Below are 18,553 nucleotides of genomic sequence, written 5' to 3'. Positions count from 1 at the left end.
GAGAAAAGGACAATATACAAATAAAAACTGGGCCATTGTGACTGCCACTTTTTCTTTTTTCTTTTCTTTTCTTTTTCTTTTTTTTGCTTTTTTAAAATTTTTATTTTTTTATTTATTTTTTAAATTACATTCATGATATTCATTAATTACACTCATGATATTAGCCACATTTGTGGTAGTCATAGATTACATTCACAGTATTCATTCAATTATATATATATATATATATATATATATATATATATATATATATATATAAATTTTAAATGTTGAATGTCATTTCTTAAAGGGGGTAGGAGGTCTTAAATACAGGCTTACAGCACAATGGGAGGACCCCGGAGGGCAGAAGTTCGCTACTGATGTTTTACAATCTTGCATCTAAGCTGTTAACGCCCATTATTCAGGATACACATGCAAGGAACTTCCCTTAAGCATTCAGGAGGGTGGAACCTGGCAGGGAATTAGCATAGGGAGGATATCAAGGTCAAGGTCTACAAGCAAGGCAACAGTTACCCAAAACGGGGGCCAGGGACCTACAGGTCCCCCTTTTATTAAAAAATGAGCTTCTGACTTGGGTTGCATGGGACGTCAGCAGGTCACCTTACCTATCATGGAGACTCCTGCACAGGCCACACAGGTGCTCTGTCTTAGGTTGGTGAGTGCCCCCCAGATATTACCCGTCTCTGAATACTCATTATCATACAGGCTCAATCGTGTGTGAGCTGCATAGTTAATTGCTGCCAAAGATCTCAAAGTGGCACTGGGCTTGTACTCTGTGTGTTTGATACAGAAAAGACCAACAGAGGTCCTATCTCACCCATAGCTAGGAGGCTAAAGGCAACTGAGCCATTCCCTTCCTTAATGAGCCATACTGTACGTTGGAGTCCATGTAAGATAGTATCCCAAAAGCAACTGGAACTTGAGTTTATAAATTTATAATTTTCAAAGACAGTCGAGATGTATATAACTATTGAATTAAATTTATCATGCCCAATAGAATGAAAGATTAACTGTGGTAGCTACTTTTGTTGCCAGGGTCTCCACTGTGCTAGCTGTAGTAAGCAATTATGAAATGGCAATCCCAGAATCAGTAGCAGCGGTGTGCGCCATTGTTATAACAGCAACAGTGGCAGCAGCAATGTCAGATTCTCTTCTGGAGTGTGTGGACATCCACTGGCATGGGTACAACTCCAGGAACACGAACCTCCAAGGCCCATTTTTCTTGATCGCCGCACGACTTTAGCTGGCAGCTCTTCTGGAGAATCCAGTCTCATGGCTACAGTTCCTAGGCTTACATTAATGCTTGCCAAAGCTGGCCACATTGGGCTCTCAATCTCCATTGGCATCAGAAGGGTAGATTTTTTCATGATGACCCATTAGGTCTCTGTCATGTTGGGGTTCTGCAGCAGCCACAGGGGGCGTTCAGTGCTCGGGAATCCAAAGAGGAACCTCATTGTCCTGAAGAAAGACATAAACAGAACCCAAGGGCCACACCAACACTAGATCAGATCTCCTCCACATGCTAGTACAAAGATCCTTCCATCGCTCCAGAGGGTGATTTGCAACAGGAGCCCTCCAGTATTTATCTGCATCGGATCCTCCAACAGAATCCACCGATAAACTCCAGCAGAACCCACCGATAAAAAAATTTAAAATATATAAAACAAGGGAAAGGATAGAATGTGGAGAGGAATGATGAGTCCCTAGTTCTCCCTTTTTTTAACTTTAGTAAAATGTTTGTTTAATATTTCAAAATTTTCTTTTATTTTTATTTATTTTTTTATTGTTTAAAATTAATTAATTAATTTTTCTATTATCAGCTTGATAGAGTATGTATTCTTATCTTAATAGTGAGATATTTCATTGATGCTTGCTCAGTAATTGAGTAAAACTGAAATTTATTATAAGCCACAGTTGTCCTAGGGACCTCCATGCTATATATATATATATATATCTTCTATGGTTCTATGGGTTGTAGTCTGATTGTTCTTTATTTTATATCTAGAATCCACTTATGAGTGAGTACATACCATGATTGTCTTTCTGGGTTTGGGTTACCTCACTCAGGATGATTTTGCTGGAGATTGAATGAAGGCCCTAACATGCTGAGCCACACTCCCAGCCCCTCACTGGAGACCTAGGCAGGGGCTCTACCACTGAGCCACACCTCCTGGGGATTCTAGACAGTCTATCTCCCAGCTACAGATCCAGCACAAAGGTTTGTTTGTTTTAAGTAGAATAGAGGAAGGGAGGAAGAAGCAGGACCCACATAAAGTAAGGGGACGAATCTCAAAGATTTCTTGGGGAAGAGCTCCCTCTAGAGGAGGGAACTGCCAATTCAGCAGCTAGGGTATGGGAATAACCTTGATCCCTTCCAGGGATCCAGCAGGGGCTTCCATTAGCCACATCGGAGCTGGACCAGGTGTGTGCAGTCGAATACTTGGGTTTTATTCTAACAGTGAAGGCCAGTCTTCCGAGGGCTTCTATTCCGGGAGTCCATCCAACGACCACTTTCTGAAAATCGCTTGGCTGCTAAAAGAGAAGCAGCTGTGGATAAGAAGTGGGGGATGAGGGACTGGGGTGGGCGGAGCTGAATATTCTCCAGGTAGACTGTACAGCTCCACGCTTGTGTGTTTGTGGGGCTGGCCTAGTGCCAAGAAGGCGTTCCTCCCTTGTTAGTGCAGGAATATGAGAGTAATGTATGTTTAATACTTTATGGTAACTGAACGTGCAACCCAGCCAAGTAACTTTCCCAGAGTCACATAGCAGTGACTCGGGGAGGGGGCAGGGGCTCTTGATCCTTACTCTGGGATCCGGATGACCTGCTTCCTGATGCATACACAGCAGGGCGTCCCTGGGACTTTGCCCTCCTCCTGGGCTTCTAGTGTTAGGAAGGCGCTGTATCCAGATTTGACCACAAGAGGGCGCTGTGACTACATCTGCTCACCAGGTGGCCTTGCCCCCGAAGCTGGGTTTCCAGCCTGAGCCCAGGCAGCATCGGCCTCCAAATCTAGAAAGCCCTGGAACTGGAGAAGTTCACACAAAGATGCTTGTGTCCATGCCTTGCTCAGACTCAGTATGAGACCTGTGATGCAGCAAACTACAGAAGCTGCTCGGGACAAAGGCCAGAGAAGGAGAGAGCTGGGAAGAAATGAAGAGGGAGAAGAGAGGGAGGGGTACATGGCACAATATTCTGCAGCAGTCTGGTGCTGAGGGGTGTCAGTGGGGACTGTATCCTGTCCATTTAAGCAGAAAAGGGGTGGCCTTGGGGAGAGAGCCCTGCCCCAGCACAGAACCATGTAAAGTGGGTCAGAGTGCTTTGCTGACTGCAGGAAAGTGTTCCTGGCCGAGGGAATGGCTAGCCTGAAATCTGAGGCTGGAGGACAGGCCAGAGGTGAGAGAGGAGAGAGGTGAGGGGCAGGCAGGAGATGCAGAAGCAAGCCCTGCAGCTCTCCCAGCAGGGGAAAGATAAGGATCGGGATTGCAGACATTTCCTGACAGCTCCCAGTGTGCCCAACCTAGGGTGGTGGGGAAATATCTGAGTCAGCTCTGGCCCCTGCCCTCGGTGGGCTCTCCCTCTGGTGGGGAGGCAGGGACAGGCACTGACAGGTTGGGACCAGAGGGTTACACGCCACTGGTGCCATTGTGAGGGTTCAGAGGGACACAGACAGCCGAGAGGTGGGGCACCCAGCTCAGTGTGGTGTGTCATAGATCCAGGAGCTGAGTAAGACTGAGGCCAGGAAGGGGACAAGAGAGGAAACTGCCTGGTAGAATGGTGGGAGACCTGAGTCCACAACTCAGGAGATGCCTGTCCCTGTGGAGAAGCATTGTTCCAGGTATGGGAGGTAGGATGCTGCCCTAGAAAGGGGACAGGGCTTCCCAGGAAAGGTTCACAGCAGACAGGGCTAGGCTGGGGCTGGGCCTCAGTGGGTAGATTGCTTGCTTAGCATGTATGGAGCCCTGGTCTCCATCCCCAGCACTGAATAAACTGGGTGTAGTGGTCCACACAGCTGTAATCCCGGTGCTGGGGAAGCAGAAGCAGAGGATCATGAGTTTAAGGGCATCCTCGGCTACGTGGTAAGGTAGAGGCCAGCTTGGCTATACGAGACCCTGTCCCGAGACAAAAAGTTTCCCGGGAGAGGCCAGGGAACTGAGGCTGGGGCCCCCACGTAGGCTGAGGATCTGAGCTTGAGAGAGTGGAGGACTTGGTGATGACGAACAGGGACAAGGGCATAAAGAACCTCTCACCAAGAGTTGAGAATCCTTCTGTGACTAGGTGAGTTTTAAAACTTTAAAACTCCTGTGTGAATTCAAAGGCTGTAAATATGGGCTTGAGAGATGGCACATCCACTGGGAGCATCTACTGCCCTTGCAGGGGACCTGAGTTTTGTTCTAAACGCCTACATTGGGTGCTTGACAACACCTGTAACTCCAGCTCCAGGAGATCTGACGCCCTCTTCTGGCCTCTGAAGGCACACACACACACACACACACACACACACACACACACTTTAATATAAATGCTTTAAAAGACAATATAAATACAAGAGGCACCCCTCCTAATAGGAAGACCAAACAGATTTCCCACTCAGGGGACTTCCTGGGGGGGGGGGGGTCTTTGGGAGGACAGTGGCTTGTGGAGGCAGGAAGGCAGGAGGAAGAGTCAGATATCCCTGAGGAAGCCTATGGCTTTGGAAAACAACCCCTGTTGAAACATAAAGTACCCTGTATTCGTTTTTAATGTGGTGGCGGGTCTTCCTAATTCTAGTATCCTGTGCCCTGAGTTCAGAAGCATTATCTCCTAGCAGGGGCTTGACCAGCAAGAAATTGGCTTTCCCAGCGATTATCCCAAAGCCTTTTCCAGCTGTGCCCTGTCTCAGAGCTGAGTAATGAGACAAACTTCAGGTCTAAAGAGAAAGGAATTATGGGTGCAGAAGTCCTAGAATTAGGTGTGAAGACAATGTCACTCATTCAGCGTGATCCATATAATCCCATCACATATACCAGGTACCAGATTAGGTACTGGAGATTCAGCAGTGGACCAGGTAGGCAAGGTACCTGCCCTCACGAATCCTCTGGGAGACACATCCCTTCCCTTCATGAGGTTTCTCATGGAGGCTGCACAGGCATAAGTGGGTGAACATTTTCCTCATGAGAGTTGACACTCAAGTTGTTGAAGACAGACTTGCATTCTGAATGAGAATTAAATTAAATTAATAAAACATGAATATTAAACAGTGATGAATGCTTGCACACACACATGCGTGTGCGTGTGTGTGTGTGTGTGTGTGTGTGTGTGTGTGTGTGTGTGTGAGAGAGAGAGAGAGAGAGAGAGAGAGAGAGAGAGAGAGAGAGCACAAGGAAATAAACACATAAAACAGATTAAAACAAGACACAGGAAGGAGAACAATAAAGACAGAGACAGGAAGAGAACACTCAGTTCAGAGAAGGGGATGGGGAGATGGCATGGGCAGGGTGGTGGCGAGTATGTCCAGGGAGAGGGAACAGCAATGACAAGGTCCCTGAGGTCGGAAGACACCAACCATGTTAAGAACATCAAAGAAGCATAGGGGTCTGAGGCGGGGGACGTGATGAAAGGTGAGTCTGGAAGGATGCTGATTGCCTAGGGACACTTGGAATTTATTACAATTCCATTATGGACTTGGATGGGTTTTGACAATGTGCTGTCCTGGGTTTTAAGACCACAGTGCTATGTGGAGAATGGGCTTGACATGCGTGGCAGGGGTTGCGTGAGCATGGCAAGCGGAGACCAGTTTGTGTGCTATGCAACTTGTGCTGGATGGAAGGGGCTGAGAGGAGCTAAGTGGGTGGACTCTCTGCTCTCTATTCTGGAGCTAACATGAAGGGACTTGCCAGTGTGGCAGGGGGGGGTGTGGGTGGGAGGCAGGGAGTGTGGGCAGGAGTTGGGGGCCACTCCCAGCTTTTGACCTGAGCAGCTGGTTGGTTTCTGATGGACCACAGAGCTTCAACAGAAATAAATGGGAGATAGCGTAGATGGAGGGATAGAGGAGGTCCACCGCCATCAAGGATGCCTGGTGTCAGCAGGCACCAGTGGGTATGGATGCTGACTTAGAAACATCTACAGATGGGGATGGAGAGATGGCTCAGTGATTAAGAGCACGTGCTGCTCTTCCAGAGGTCCTGAGTTGGGTTCCTGGCACTGACCTCAAGCGCCTTACAACCACCTATAACTCCAGTTCCAGGAAATCTAATGCCCTCTTTTGGACTCCATAGATTCTTCCTTTGCCAGAGGGAGCCTGGGTAACCAAAGAGTCACATGAGTTCTGAAGCCAGAGAGAGACATTGAGTCAGGAGGGCTGGTATTCAATCTGTCTCCTCACCTGTAAAATATGTGTCAGCATGTGTAAGGAAGAAGCCTACCCCTGAAAAAAAAAGGGGGTGGGGAGAATCATATCTGTGATCCAAGCAACTGGGATGGGGAAGCAGGAAGTCAGAAGTCCAAGCTATGCAGAGAGTTCAAAACCAGTCTTGGGACTCTGTCACCAACAATCAGGCAGGAACCTTGGGAAGCTGGGGGTGTCAAGATGTGTCCTTCAGAGACTGTCTAGCCCAGCACTATGCAACATGAGGTCAGGAGCCCAGAGAGAGAGGTCCTACCAGCTTTTGAGGTCCATAGTCTTGCCATGGCCACAGACTGCCTCCCCTGATACCCTTTTCCATAGCCCAGCTGAGCCACAGGAAGTCCGACTTCAGGAAGGACTCCATCTCTGAGGGACACTTCCAGTGGGTGCTGTGGATGGCTCAACCATAGCTGTTCTTCCACCCCAAGACACCTGACCCTCCCAAGGCAGGTCTCGCCACCAAGATCTCCTGTCTTCACTTCTTCCTCTGCCCTAGCCTCTGACCACCTTTAGCTCTCCTGACTCAGCATCAGTGGCTCAGCATCCGTGGCTCAGCGTCCATCCTGCAGGTGCCTTCTTGGCCTCCTTGTTCTAGTCACTTACCAAAACAGTGCCCCATGCAGTAACATGGGCACCAATTCCCAGTCATTTCCAGTACTTTCCACCTCACCTGAGTGTGTGTGAAAGAAAGAAAGAGAGAGAGAAGGGAGGGAGGGAGGGAGGGAGAGAGAGAGAGAGAGAGAGAGAGAGAGAGAGAGAGAGAGAGAGAGAGAAAGAGAGAGAGAGAAGGGAGGGAGGGAGAGAGGGAGGGAGGGAGAGAGAGAGAGAGAGAGAGAGAGAGAGAGAGAGAGAGAGAGAGAGAGAGGAAGGAAGGAAGGAAGGAAGGAAGGAAGGAAGGAAGGAAGGAAGGAAGAAAGAAAGGAAAGAAAGAAAGAAAGAAAGAAAGAAAGAAAGAAAGAAAGAAAGAAAGAAAGAAAGAAAGAAAGAAAAAAAAAAACAAAAAAAAAAACAAAATCAAGCCACTAGACAGGTATATTCTCCACTTCCTGCCACCTGATCCACAACCCACACATAACCTCACCCTTCCCTCTTCCTCTCTGGACAATGGAAGAGGCGTACTTCCTCTTGTCTGGGACTAATCTCACCACTTAGCCAGCTGTACCATCCACTTGAGTGTTTCCCAACTACAGCAGGGAAGAGCCTTCATCTAGGTTCGGATCACCGTGTGGCTACACAGCTTTGTGCAACCCTGGACAAGGGAGCTGACTTCATCTTGACTTCCTTGTCTAGTACAACAAAAGGTCAGAGCCACACTGGGATGTTTCAGTTCTCACGCAGGTAGGGAAGGAGCCAGTGGGTTAATTTGCTTATCGTGGCGTGAAATCCTATTGGTCACATAAGCAGATGTGCTGATGAAGTCCGCAGCTGCCCCAAGGGGCAGAAGAAAGATTCAGTACAGTTGTGGGTTTTGCACACTGCCTCCTTCTTTCCTCAGATAAGTAAACATGCCATTTCCTCTCAATCAGCCTCAGTTTCCCAATCTGTAATCCCAACATGAGGTAATGTCTACAGACTTTCCGGGACATACACACCCTTTGGTTTCCATTCTCTTCCAGACATACTGACTGGCCTCTCCGTGGTCTCACATCTGCCAGACCCTTCTACCCCAGAGCTTCCATTTAAAAAGGATTTGCTTTTATTGTATTTTTATTATGTGTAGATAGGTGTTTCTGTTTGTGTGTGTGCACATGAGTAAAGTGCCCTAAAAGGCCAGAAGGGGGTGTTGGAGCTGGAGCTGTGAGCAGCCTGAAGTGGGTGCTGGGAATCAAACTCCGCAAGAGAAGTACTCACTCTTACCTCTGAGGCATCTCTCCAGCCCCTGCTTCTTTCCATGTAGTCTCTTAATATATGACACATAATTGTAATTACATACTACATTTATTTTTGTTTCCTTTCAGAATCCAAGATAGGGATTTTTCTCTTATTTGGCCAATTTTATTCATTGCTATGCCCCTAGTGCCTGGAATCATGCTGGCTAGATACACTTTAGTGCTTAAGTAAATGTTAGTTCAAAGCACTGAGGCAGAGGAAAGGTAGGTAGGTTAGAGACTAGAAAGAGTGGGAAGGAAGATGCTAGCCTGTATAAAGAGCGGAGCCAGAGGGCTGAGGATGCGGCTCAGTGGGTAGAGTGCCCGTCTAGCATTTGCCCGTCTAGCCTGCACCCGTCTAGCATGTGCCTGTCTAGCAGGCATGAAGCCCTGGGTTCCATCCCCAGCACCAGATAAACCAGGCATGGTGGTGTATGCCTGAGATCCCAGAATTCAGGAGGTGGAGGCCAAAAGATCAGAATGTTCAAGGTCATCCTCTGCTGCCGAGCAAATTTGAGGCCAACCTGGACCACATGACACCCTATCTCAAGATGAAAATAAGAAGAACACAGCTGGGAAAGCTGGGCATGGTAGAGCACATCTGTAGCTCCAGCACTTGCACAGCTGAAGCAGGAAGACAAACCCATCTTTAAAAACCAGGGGTGGAGCCGGTGAGGTGGCTCAGTGGATCAAGGCACTTGCTGCCAAAGCTGACCACCTGAGTTCCATCTCCAGATCCCCGCATGGTGGAAGAAGAGAATTAAATCCTATAAGTTGTCCTGTGCACCTTCACACACACACACACACACACACACACACACACACACACACACACACACACACACACACTTTTTAAAGGAGTAAGTTGGAGAGTAATCAAGGAAGACACCCAACATCACAGCTTACACATCAGCTTACAAGCTCTAGCTTACGCACATATACATACATCACACACACAGGAAGGAAGGGACAGAGGGAGGGAGAGAGAGAGAGAAGAAAAGCCTGTGAGCAAGTTGGGTGACACTGAGGGAACACAACAGCGTGGACACACAGTCCCACTGACATGTCCTGAAAAGCAGCCGAGAGGAAAAGGCACAGGGCAGTACTGCTCTCTCTGTCTTCCAGACAGCAGTTGTTCCTTCCTCTTCTCCCTTCACAGCTTTCCTCAACTCTTCCCCACCCCACACACCTTTCAAACCCTTTATTCCCAAAGATGTTCTTTGCTGTTCTTGTCCTCCAAGGCCACTACCCCATTTAACAGTGTTTCAGAGCTGGGCTGGAGAGACGGCTCAGCAGTTAAGAACACTTACTGCTCTTGCAGAAGACCCAGGTTCAGTTCCTGGGCCCTACATAGTGGCCCACAACTATCTGAAATTCCAGTTCCTGGGATCCAATGCCCTCTTCTGACCTCTGTGGTCACCAGGAACACGTGTGATATGTACACACACATGCAGGTAAAACGCTCGGGTGGTGGTGAGGAGATGGTTCCATGCTGATGGCTGGATGCCCAAGCATGAGCATCTGAGTTCAAACTTCCAATATCCACATTAAAACCCCAGGTTTGGCTGCATGCAAGCCCGTAACTCCAGTGATTTAGTGGTGAAGACAAGAGGCCCTCGGGGACTTGATGGCTGCGAGCCTGGCACCAGGCTCAGTGAGAAGCCCTCCCTGAAAGGAATAGAAAGAGAGCAATAGAGAAGGACACCAGACATCCTCCTCCGGCCTCCCCCTGCACACAGCCATGTGCACCCACATGTGTGCACACTCCACACATGAACTACACCAACTGTACAACAGATGACTAAACAACGTGTCTCAGCTCCCAGGACACTTCCTCATCATCCTCCTGGCTCCCTCACTGCTCCTTCTGAGCCCCCAGGTTGCTCCTCCTTGCCCTCCAAGTTGTGAGCTTCCATGGGTCTCCATGATGCTCCTTCTTCCTGTTGGACTGACTGCGTATGCTCTGGTATCCTTGACACAACACTGGCTCTAGCCAGACGCCTTCCCAGAGTCCTTTGTGAACATGCTGAAGTGCCCTATGCTCCCGTCTAGGAACCCCACATAAGGCCATCACCTGATCCCCTGCAGCATCTAACCCTTGTCTGTCTTTCTCTTCTCTTCCAGCCTCTGTGCACACCATCCTGCTGTTGACAATCTCCGCTACGCTTCCTCACATCACTCACCATCCTGGGAAATTCCTCTTTGTCTGCAGAACCCTGGAACTTGCCTGGGGCTCTAAGAGGATTGAGTTTCTTGTTGACCTACCCCACCAGAGAGTGCGCTTGAAACTTGTTCATTAATGCATTCATTAATGCATTCACTCATTCATTCATTCATCACAAATTGTTAAGTAACCATGCCGTGGAAATCAAAATGATGCTGAGCAAGTTGAGTGAGAACCTTGGGAGTTCAGAGTCTGGTGGGAAGAGGAAGAGGGCGCTTCTGTGACAAGACTCTGATGGGCTGACAGGTCATGGAGGCTTCTCTCCTTCATGGCTTCATCTCCAACCTTTTGCCAGCAGCCTCTTCCTCTTCTTCCTAGTCTCCCTCCTCCTCTTCTTCTGGCATGGAACTATATCACCCAGGGTGGCCTCAAACGCATGGTAATCCTCCTGCCTTAGCCTCTTAAGTGCTGGGATTACTGGTGTGAGCCACCATACCCACCTCTCAGGGTGTTCTTCTGGTGAAAAGGAATCCTATTGTGTTTCAAACTTTTCACGGAGATGACTACACACTCAGCCTTAGTTTCACAGGTAGGAAGGAGAAACCCATGTGCCGTCCCCCCAATCCCCCCAACAGTAACATCTGCCTACCTAGATCCCAGTACAAGGCCCGGAGACAGACATGCCAAGCTTACTTACAGCTCCTTCAAGGGCATCCATCTGAATGTGTGTACATGTGTATGTGGGTTTCTCCGACATTTTCCCTTGTGCAGAACCCAGCATGAACTGTCACAGTGGGGCTGCCCCCCCCCCCCCCCCCCCCCCGTGCCTATGATCCTGTATCATCCGAGAGTCTTTCTCTCAGCATGAGTGTGTCTCCACACTCATCTCATTGCCGGGCCTTCAGATCAACCAGTGAATGAAGCCCCTGGTTAGCAGAAATAGTTCAGAGAAAGCCAGGCATGCAGATTTCCACAGGTGTGTAGATGGGCCCAGGAGAAGCACCATCCCAGAGAGACAGGCTTCTCCAGGAAGAAAGTCACTGGGAAGCAAGGTGGGGTGAGGAGAGAGATGAGGTGGGGTGAGGAGAAAGATGAGGTGGGGTGAGGAGAGAGACTGCAGGCTGTGAGTCACCGCGTGGTCTAGGCATGGGACTGCCAAGGCCCAGGGAAAAATTATAATCATTAGGTACTTTAAGAGGCTGGGGGAGGGACCAAGGGGGGCAGATTGCAATGGGACCCCCCAGCTCCAAGGCCCACTACAGTCTTACCTCAACTCACCTTCCATCTCTCCTGCCTTCTCTGGGTCTGTGTCCCTCTTTCTGAGTTACACACACACACACACACACACACACACACACACACACACACACACACACACACAGAGCCCCTGTCTCTGGGTCTGTTTCCTTCTCTTTCTGGGTCTCTGTTTCTTTCTTTCTGTCTATCTATAATCTATCTATCTATCTATCTATCTATCTATCTATCTATCTATCTATCTATCTATCTATCTATTCATCCATCCATCTTCCTCTCTGCCCTTCCCAGTATCATCTTTGGAATCCCTACCCAGATTTTACCCGTCCACTGCACACTCTTTAACTGGGCTGGCCACCTCTCCCACCCTCCTTGCCCAGGATCAGTCCTCCCCCCATTCTTTCCAGATTATAGCATCTTTCACTGGGCGGGCTCCCATTAATAACTGTGTCTGCCTCTCTGGCCAGAGATGGGAGGGAAGGGAGCAAAGAATCTTGGAATGGAAACTAGGTAATTAAAAAAAAAAGTCAGAAGGGCGGTGGGGGGCAGGGCCAGCTGCCCAGACCAGGGATAAAAGGCTTTGCTGGCGTGTCCAGGAAGAGACACCACCCTGCTTCTTTTACACTTGCAAGGAGCCAGAGTGACTGGAGCCTGGTAGGCATCTTTTCTTCACAGCTGGAGGAGGCTGTGACCCCCATCCTCTCCGACTCTGGCCTCTACCACTCAGCTCTGTCCTCATGTCACCGAGGTTCTGGGCCTCCGTGTGAGTGGTACTCACTGCCCCAAGTCTATTTCTGGTTTTCTCTTCCACTTGCTCTCTGCGTTTGTTAGACCTGGACCTTCAGCTCCAGAATGTTCCTTCTACTGACCGTACTCCAAGCCTTGGCTCTAGGTAAGAGCAACGGGGTCCCCTGGAGACTCTGGGATGAGCTAGGGATGGGTTCTGGGGTGTAAACATGCTCTTGGAGACAGCTTGGTTAGAAAGAGTCCAGAGGGGCTGGAAGATGGCTCAGCCTTGTAGACCAATGGCCTGAGTTTGACCCCCCTAGAACTCACTCTTTTAAAAAATGCAGTGGACTATTGTAATTCCTACACTGGGGAGACAGAAGACAGGAGCCCCCTGGGGCCCGCTGGCCAGCCAGCCTAGCCTAACCAGCAAGTTCTAGGCCACTGAGAGACCCTGTCTCAAAAGAAACACAAAAAGATGGATGGTGCCTGATAGATGACACCTGAGGTTCACCTTTGGGTTCTACATACACAGAGAAAGCAGAGAGTAGAGTAGCTGAGGACTTCACTTAACTAGAAGTTCATGCCCTCATTCTAAGTTTGGAGATACCAGGGAAAAGGGTTGGAGAGAAAGCAGCTATAGGAAATGGAGGAAACCAGGAATTAGAAAAGTTCTGACACCTCAAGTGGCTTCCATCTGAAGAGGCCCATGGGGCTGTCTCTGGTCGTGTCCGGGAAGATGAAAGCAGACTATGAAAGGGTGGAGGGAGTCTGGGGGAAGGTTTGGAAGGACACAGGAACTCGTGTGTTGAGGAAGGACTGAGTAGCGTGTGGTACTCTGTGGGGAGCACTGAGTGGCGTGTGGTACTCTGTGGGGAGCACTGAGTGGCGTGTGGTACTCTGTGGGGAGCACTGAGTGGCGTGTGGTACTCTGTGGGGAGCACCAAGAGCTCGGCAGTAAAGTACTTGTCACTCACCCATGCGTAGAGTTCAGATCCCCAGAACCCACATAGCAGCATCTGTTTGTGACGGGCATCCTTGAATTCCAACTTTGGAAGGCAGAGATGGGGTCCCCAAAGGAAGCTGGCTAGTGAGACTGCCCCAAAGAATGAGTTCTGGATTGGACTGAGAGACTCTGCCTCAATGGACAAGATGGAAAAATGATCAAGGAAATCCCCAACATACCTTCAGGCCTCAATACATACATGCACCCATGCATACATGTGCCCATATATATGCAAATACACACACATATGCATACCATATGAAAATGGAAAAACAAAAATATTCATTGGAACCATGAACCGCTATAGCAAGGCCCTGGATGAGTTGGACAGGAATACAATAACAGAAACCATGGAGGTCAGTTGAGGGAGGGTCGGAGAAATCCCGTTTGTGTTGGGGGTAATGATGCATGCATTTCACACTTGGGGGAGCAGAAAGAGGTGGATGTTTAGGTGTTGGACCACAAGGAAGAGTCTCTGTCTGCTGGGCATGGTACAGAGTTGGGGATTAGAGGACATTTGTCCATCTTCTCTCCCACTCCACCCACCCCATCTGCCCCCAGCCATGGTCCAGAGTCAAGGAGATCATAAAATTATCGGTGGCTACACATGTATCCAGAACTCCCAGCCATGGCAAGTGGCCCTGCAAGCAGGTCCTGGGCGTAGATTCCTGTGTGGAGGGGTTCTACTGTCGGACGAGTGGGTCATCACTGCTGCCCATTGTGCCCGCCCGTGAGTGATCTCTCTTGTTCTTATGTCAATAACTTAGAGAATTCCAGGGTCCCAGAGTTTAGCTGTGAACGCAGTTCCATGTACAGAACATAACACAGAAGCTAGGCTGTGATTTGGAGTCTAGGAAAGAATCGCGACTGACAGGCATACGTAGTTCAGAGTATGGAGCCCTGCCATCAATGACCTAGCTTCACTCATGGGCCTCTTTAGAACTCAAAACCCAGAAACCTGCATGGACACAGGAACGGAGTGAAGAACTCCAAGTTGCTCTTGAGTATAGCACACAAGAGGAAGGCATGTCAAAGGAGGTTGGGCAAAGAGAGAATGCCCAGGCCATGAGAAGGGAAGGCCACAAGGTGCTCAGCCCACAGTTAGAGGGACGCAGGTTAGACTCTGAGTGAAATTCATCACCGCCGAAGAAAATGGGGCTGGAGCATGCTCCGTGGTCAGACTTCAACCAGCATTTACTCTTGGGGTCTGCGGGACAGGATTCTTCACGTGGCCCTGGGCAAGCACAACCTACGGAGATGGGAAGCGACTCAGCAGGTGGTGCGCGTGGCTCGCCAGGTGCCGCATCCCCAGTACCAACCCCGGGCCCATAACAATGACCTGATGCTGCTAAAGCTGCAGAAGAAGGTGCGGATGGGGCGAGCAGTGAAGGCCATTGCCTTGGCCACGTCCTGTGCCAGCCCAGGGACTCCCTGCCGGGTGTCAGGCTGGGGGACCACAGCCAGCCCCGTTGGTAAGGAGCCCTCGCCCTGGAAATGCAAAGCTGGGTCCGAGGGAGGAGGCTGACCCTGGACCCCTGGGTTCGTAGTTCTCTACTTGTGACCCTTCTGTGCCCCACTGCAGCCAGGTACCCCAATGCTCTGCAGTGTGTGAATGTCAACATTATGTCAGAGGAGGTGTGCCGTCGGGCCTACCCGGGAACCATCACATCCGGCATGGTCTGTGCCGGGGTTCCCCAAGGCGGAAAGGACTCCTGTCAGGTGAGGCCCAGTATCTCAGTAACAGAAGAGTCAGAGGATGTGGTTGGAAGGGACTTCGGGGGCACAGACATGCAGGAATCACCCAGTTTCCTTGCCTTGCAGTCACATGTTCCTTTGGATTTAACTCTATTATGCCTCAGTTTCCCGTTTTGTCTAATAAACTTCTTAGGTCTGTGGAAGCAGCATAGAGTGATGTGTGTACATAGGGAAATTTGGGGGAACTTCTGGAAATCCAAAGCTAACAGTGAAAGAGGCAAAGACGGGGTGTGAAGAGACACAGAGTCGCCTGGAGATACGGTGGGGGTGGGGTGGGGCATGATCCATGGAGGGAGCCTGGGAGGGGGGCAGTGCAGACGGAAGCACTACCCTGGTCTGAGGCTGGAGTCAGAGGTGAGGAGGGCTGGTGTCTAACTGCTTACTTCCTGTGGCTGATTCTATTCCCATTCCCCCTCCTCACAGGGTGATTCTGGGGGACCCCTGGTGTGTGGAGAACAGCTCCAGGGCCTTGTGTCCTGGGGAATGGAGCGTTGTGCCATGCCTGGCTACCCGGGGGTCTACGCAAACCTGTGCAATTACCAAAACTGGATCCAGAGAACAATGCAGGGCAACTGATTATCCACTACCATCCTGTCATTACCAGCTGTCCCTGCGCTTTCACTGCCTCCTCCATCAGACGCTGAAGTCCTCCTCAGCCCTCCTCCCACACACTTAAGACTCTAGTCTCCAGCCTCCTCCCTCAGACCCAGGACCCCAGGCCCAGCCTCCTCCTCAGACCCAGGACCCCAGGACCAGGCCTCCTCCCTCAGAGTCAGGACCCCAGGCCCAGGCCTCCTCCCTCAGAGTCAGGACCCCAGGCCCAGCCTCCTCCCTCAGACTCAGGACCCCAGGCCCAGCCTCCTCCCTCAGACCCAGGACCCCAGGCCCAGCCTCCTCCCTCAGACTCAGGACCCCAGGCCCAGCCTCCTCCCTCAGACCCAGGACACCAGGCCCAGCCTTCCTCCCTCAGACTCAGGACCCCAGGCCCAGCCTCCTCCCTCAGACCCAGGGATCCAGGCCCAGCCTCCTCCCTCAGACTCAGGACCCCAGGCCCAGCCCTTCTCCCCTCAGACTCAGGACCCCAGGCCCAGCCTCCTCCCTCAGACCCAGGACCCCAGGCCCAGCCCTCCTCCCTCAGACCCAGGATTCCAGGCCCCAGCCCTCCTCCTCAGACTCAGGACCCCAGGCCCAGCCTCCTCCCTCAGACTCAGGACCCCAGGCCCAGCCTCCTCCCTCAGACTCAGGACCCCAAGCCCAGCCTCCTCCCTCAGACTCAGGACCCCAGGCCCAGCCTCCTCCCTCAGACTCAGGACCCCAAGCCCAGCCTCCTCCCTCAGACCCAGGACCCCAGGCCCAGCCTCCTCCCTCAGATCCAGGACACCAGGCTCAGCCTCCTCCCTCAGACCCAGGACCCCAGGCCCAGCCTCCTCCCTCAGACCCAGGGTCCAGGCCCAGCCTCCTCCCTCAGACCCAGGGTCCTTGCCCTTACTCTGGGCTCCCCCTTCCTCCCAGGGTCTTGGCTCTGGAATCTCTCATAGCTGGTGGTCACAGTTTGAGACTCACTGGGTCCAGAAGCTGGAGTACAAATGCTCTGGACCAGCAACCTCATCCAAAGAAGGCTGCTTCAAAAACTCTCTCTCTACAACCAAATAAATAAAAACAAAAATGGAACAACCCCAACTTTGCCCTATGCTCTCCATTAGTCCATTCCCACGAACACTGTGCTGTGAGAGGGGCTGCCTCCGGCACCGGACTCCTGCCTGGAGTCTGCCCATCACTGTCCATCCACCTGTGCCTGGGTTCCCCATCTCTGAGCTGCCTCGTTTCCTGGCTACTGCACACACAGAGAGCAGTCAGGGTAGGGGGAGGACATCTGAGTTCAAGTTCCAGCAAAGCCTGTCTCATTCTGCCTGTTCATCTCTAACCTTCATCCCTGGCTCCAATCCCCCACAGAGGCAGGACGCAAATGACCTTGAATGCCAGGGATCCAGGCCCAGCCCTCCTCCCTCAGACCAGGAGTCCAGGCCCCAGCCCTCCTCCCTCAGACTGAGGGTCCAGGCCCAGCCTCCTCCCTCAGACCCAGAAGTCCAGGCCCAGCCTCTTCCCTCAGACCCAGGAGTCGAGACCCCAGCCCTCCTCCCTTAGATCCAGGGATCCAGGCCCAGCCTCCTCCCTCAGACTCAGGAGTCCAGGCCCCAGCCCTCCTCCCTCAGACCCAGAGGTCCAGGCCCAGTCCTCCTCCCTCAGACTCAGGGATCCAGGCCCAGCCCTCTTCCCTCAGATCCAGGGGTCCAGGTCCAGCCTCCTCCCTCAGACCCAGGGGTCCAGGCCCAGCCCTCCTCCCTCAGACTCAGGGATCCAGGCCCAGTCCTCCTCCCTCAGACTAGGAGTCCAGGCCCCAGCCCTCCTCCCTCAGACCCAGGGATCCAGGCCCAGCCTCCTCCCTCAGACCCAGGGGTCCAGGCCTAGCCCTTCTCCCTCAGACTCAGGGTCCAGGCCCAGCCTCCTCCCTCAGACTTGGAACCATGAGCATGATACAAAGACAGCAGATTTTGCCAGCGTCGTGCAAGCCATCCCTAACTTCCTGTTATGCCCCGAGGCTCCTCTTTCGGTCGTTATTGGACACCCACTGTCAGCAGTCACTTGTCTATCGTGGATTACCTACTCTGCAGCAGCCCTCAGCCTAGCTGCTGGAGAAGATACAGTCAAGATTCCATCCCAAACCCTGCTTGTACAGCCTACATTCTGGCAGTGGGCAGCCTACAGGAAATAGCAAACATCAAGAAAGTCAAGTGGCGTCCCTGTGAATGAAAACGGCCATTCAGCAGTGCCCACTCATACTTATGGAAACAACTGGAGAAGATTCAGCCATTTAAGAGTTGCTTGATAAACACAACCATTGTTAAAATTCAAGTGACATAAATTTTAATGAAATAATTTGAAAAATAAAATCAAAGGGCTGGAGAGATGGCTCAGCAGTTCAGAGCACTGGCTGCTCTTGCAGAGGACCTGGGTTCCATTCCCAGCACCCATGTGGTGGCTCACAACTGTCTGTGACTCCAGTTCAGGAGGTATGGAGCTGTCTTCTAGTTGCTGCAGGGACTGCATGCACGTGGTGCACAAATACACACACACAACACACACAAACCTAAGGAGAAATACATTTTAATAGATCAATCCATACAACAGCATCCCTACGCTTGTCGTTTGAGGCCGTGTGTGTATACTGTGTCCCATCTGTCCATTTTCTGTTTGCTGTGACAGAATGGGTGGCAAAAGCCACTCAGGGATTAGTTTACTTTAGCTCACAGTTTAGGGGATGTGGACCATCGTGGTGAGGAAGGCATGGAGGGAGAAGTACTGCCGTCTCACAGCTCAGTGGGGAGGGAGGGAGGGA

General features: G+C 51.1%; 1 protein-coding gene across 1 annotated transcript; it reads left to right on the top strand.

Moving 5' to 3' along the window:
* Positions 1 to 12,224: 12,224 nt before the first annotated feature.
* On the top strand, positions 12,225 to 15,843 carry Klk14 (kallikrein related peptidase 14). Its single transcript, XM_076565354.1, has 5 exons — positions 12,225 to 12,561; positions 13,963 to 14,131; positions 14,620 to 14,873; positions 14,984 to 15,120; positions 15,580 to 15,843. The coding sequence occupies exons 1-5, from the start codon at positions 12,522 to 12,524 to the stop codon at positions 15,730 to 15,732; spliced, it is 753 nt and encodes a 250-aa protein (XP_076421469.1). The 5' UTR covers positions 12,225 to 12,521; the 3' UTR covers positions 15,733 to 15,843.
* Positions 15,844 to 18,553: the final 2,710 nt, after the last annotated feature.

This window comes from Peromyscus maniculatus, chromosome 1, assembly GCF_049852395.1.
Source record: "Peromyscus maniculatus bairdii isolate BWxNUB_F1_BW_parent chromosome 1, HU_Pman_BW_mat_3.1, whole genome shotgun sequence".
NCBI classification, from domain to species: Eukaryota; Metazoa; Chordata; class Mammalia; order Rodentia; family Cricetidae; genus Peromyscus; species Peromyscus maniculatus.
This window is presented reverse-complemented; position numbering and strand designations above follow the sequence as displayed.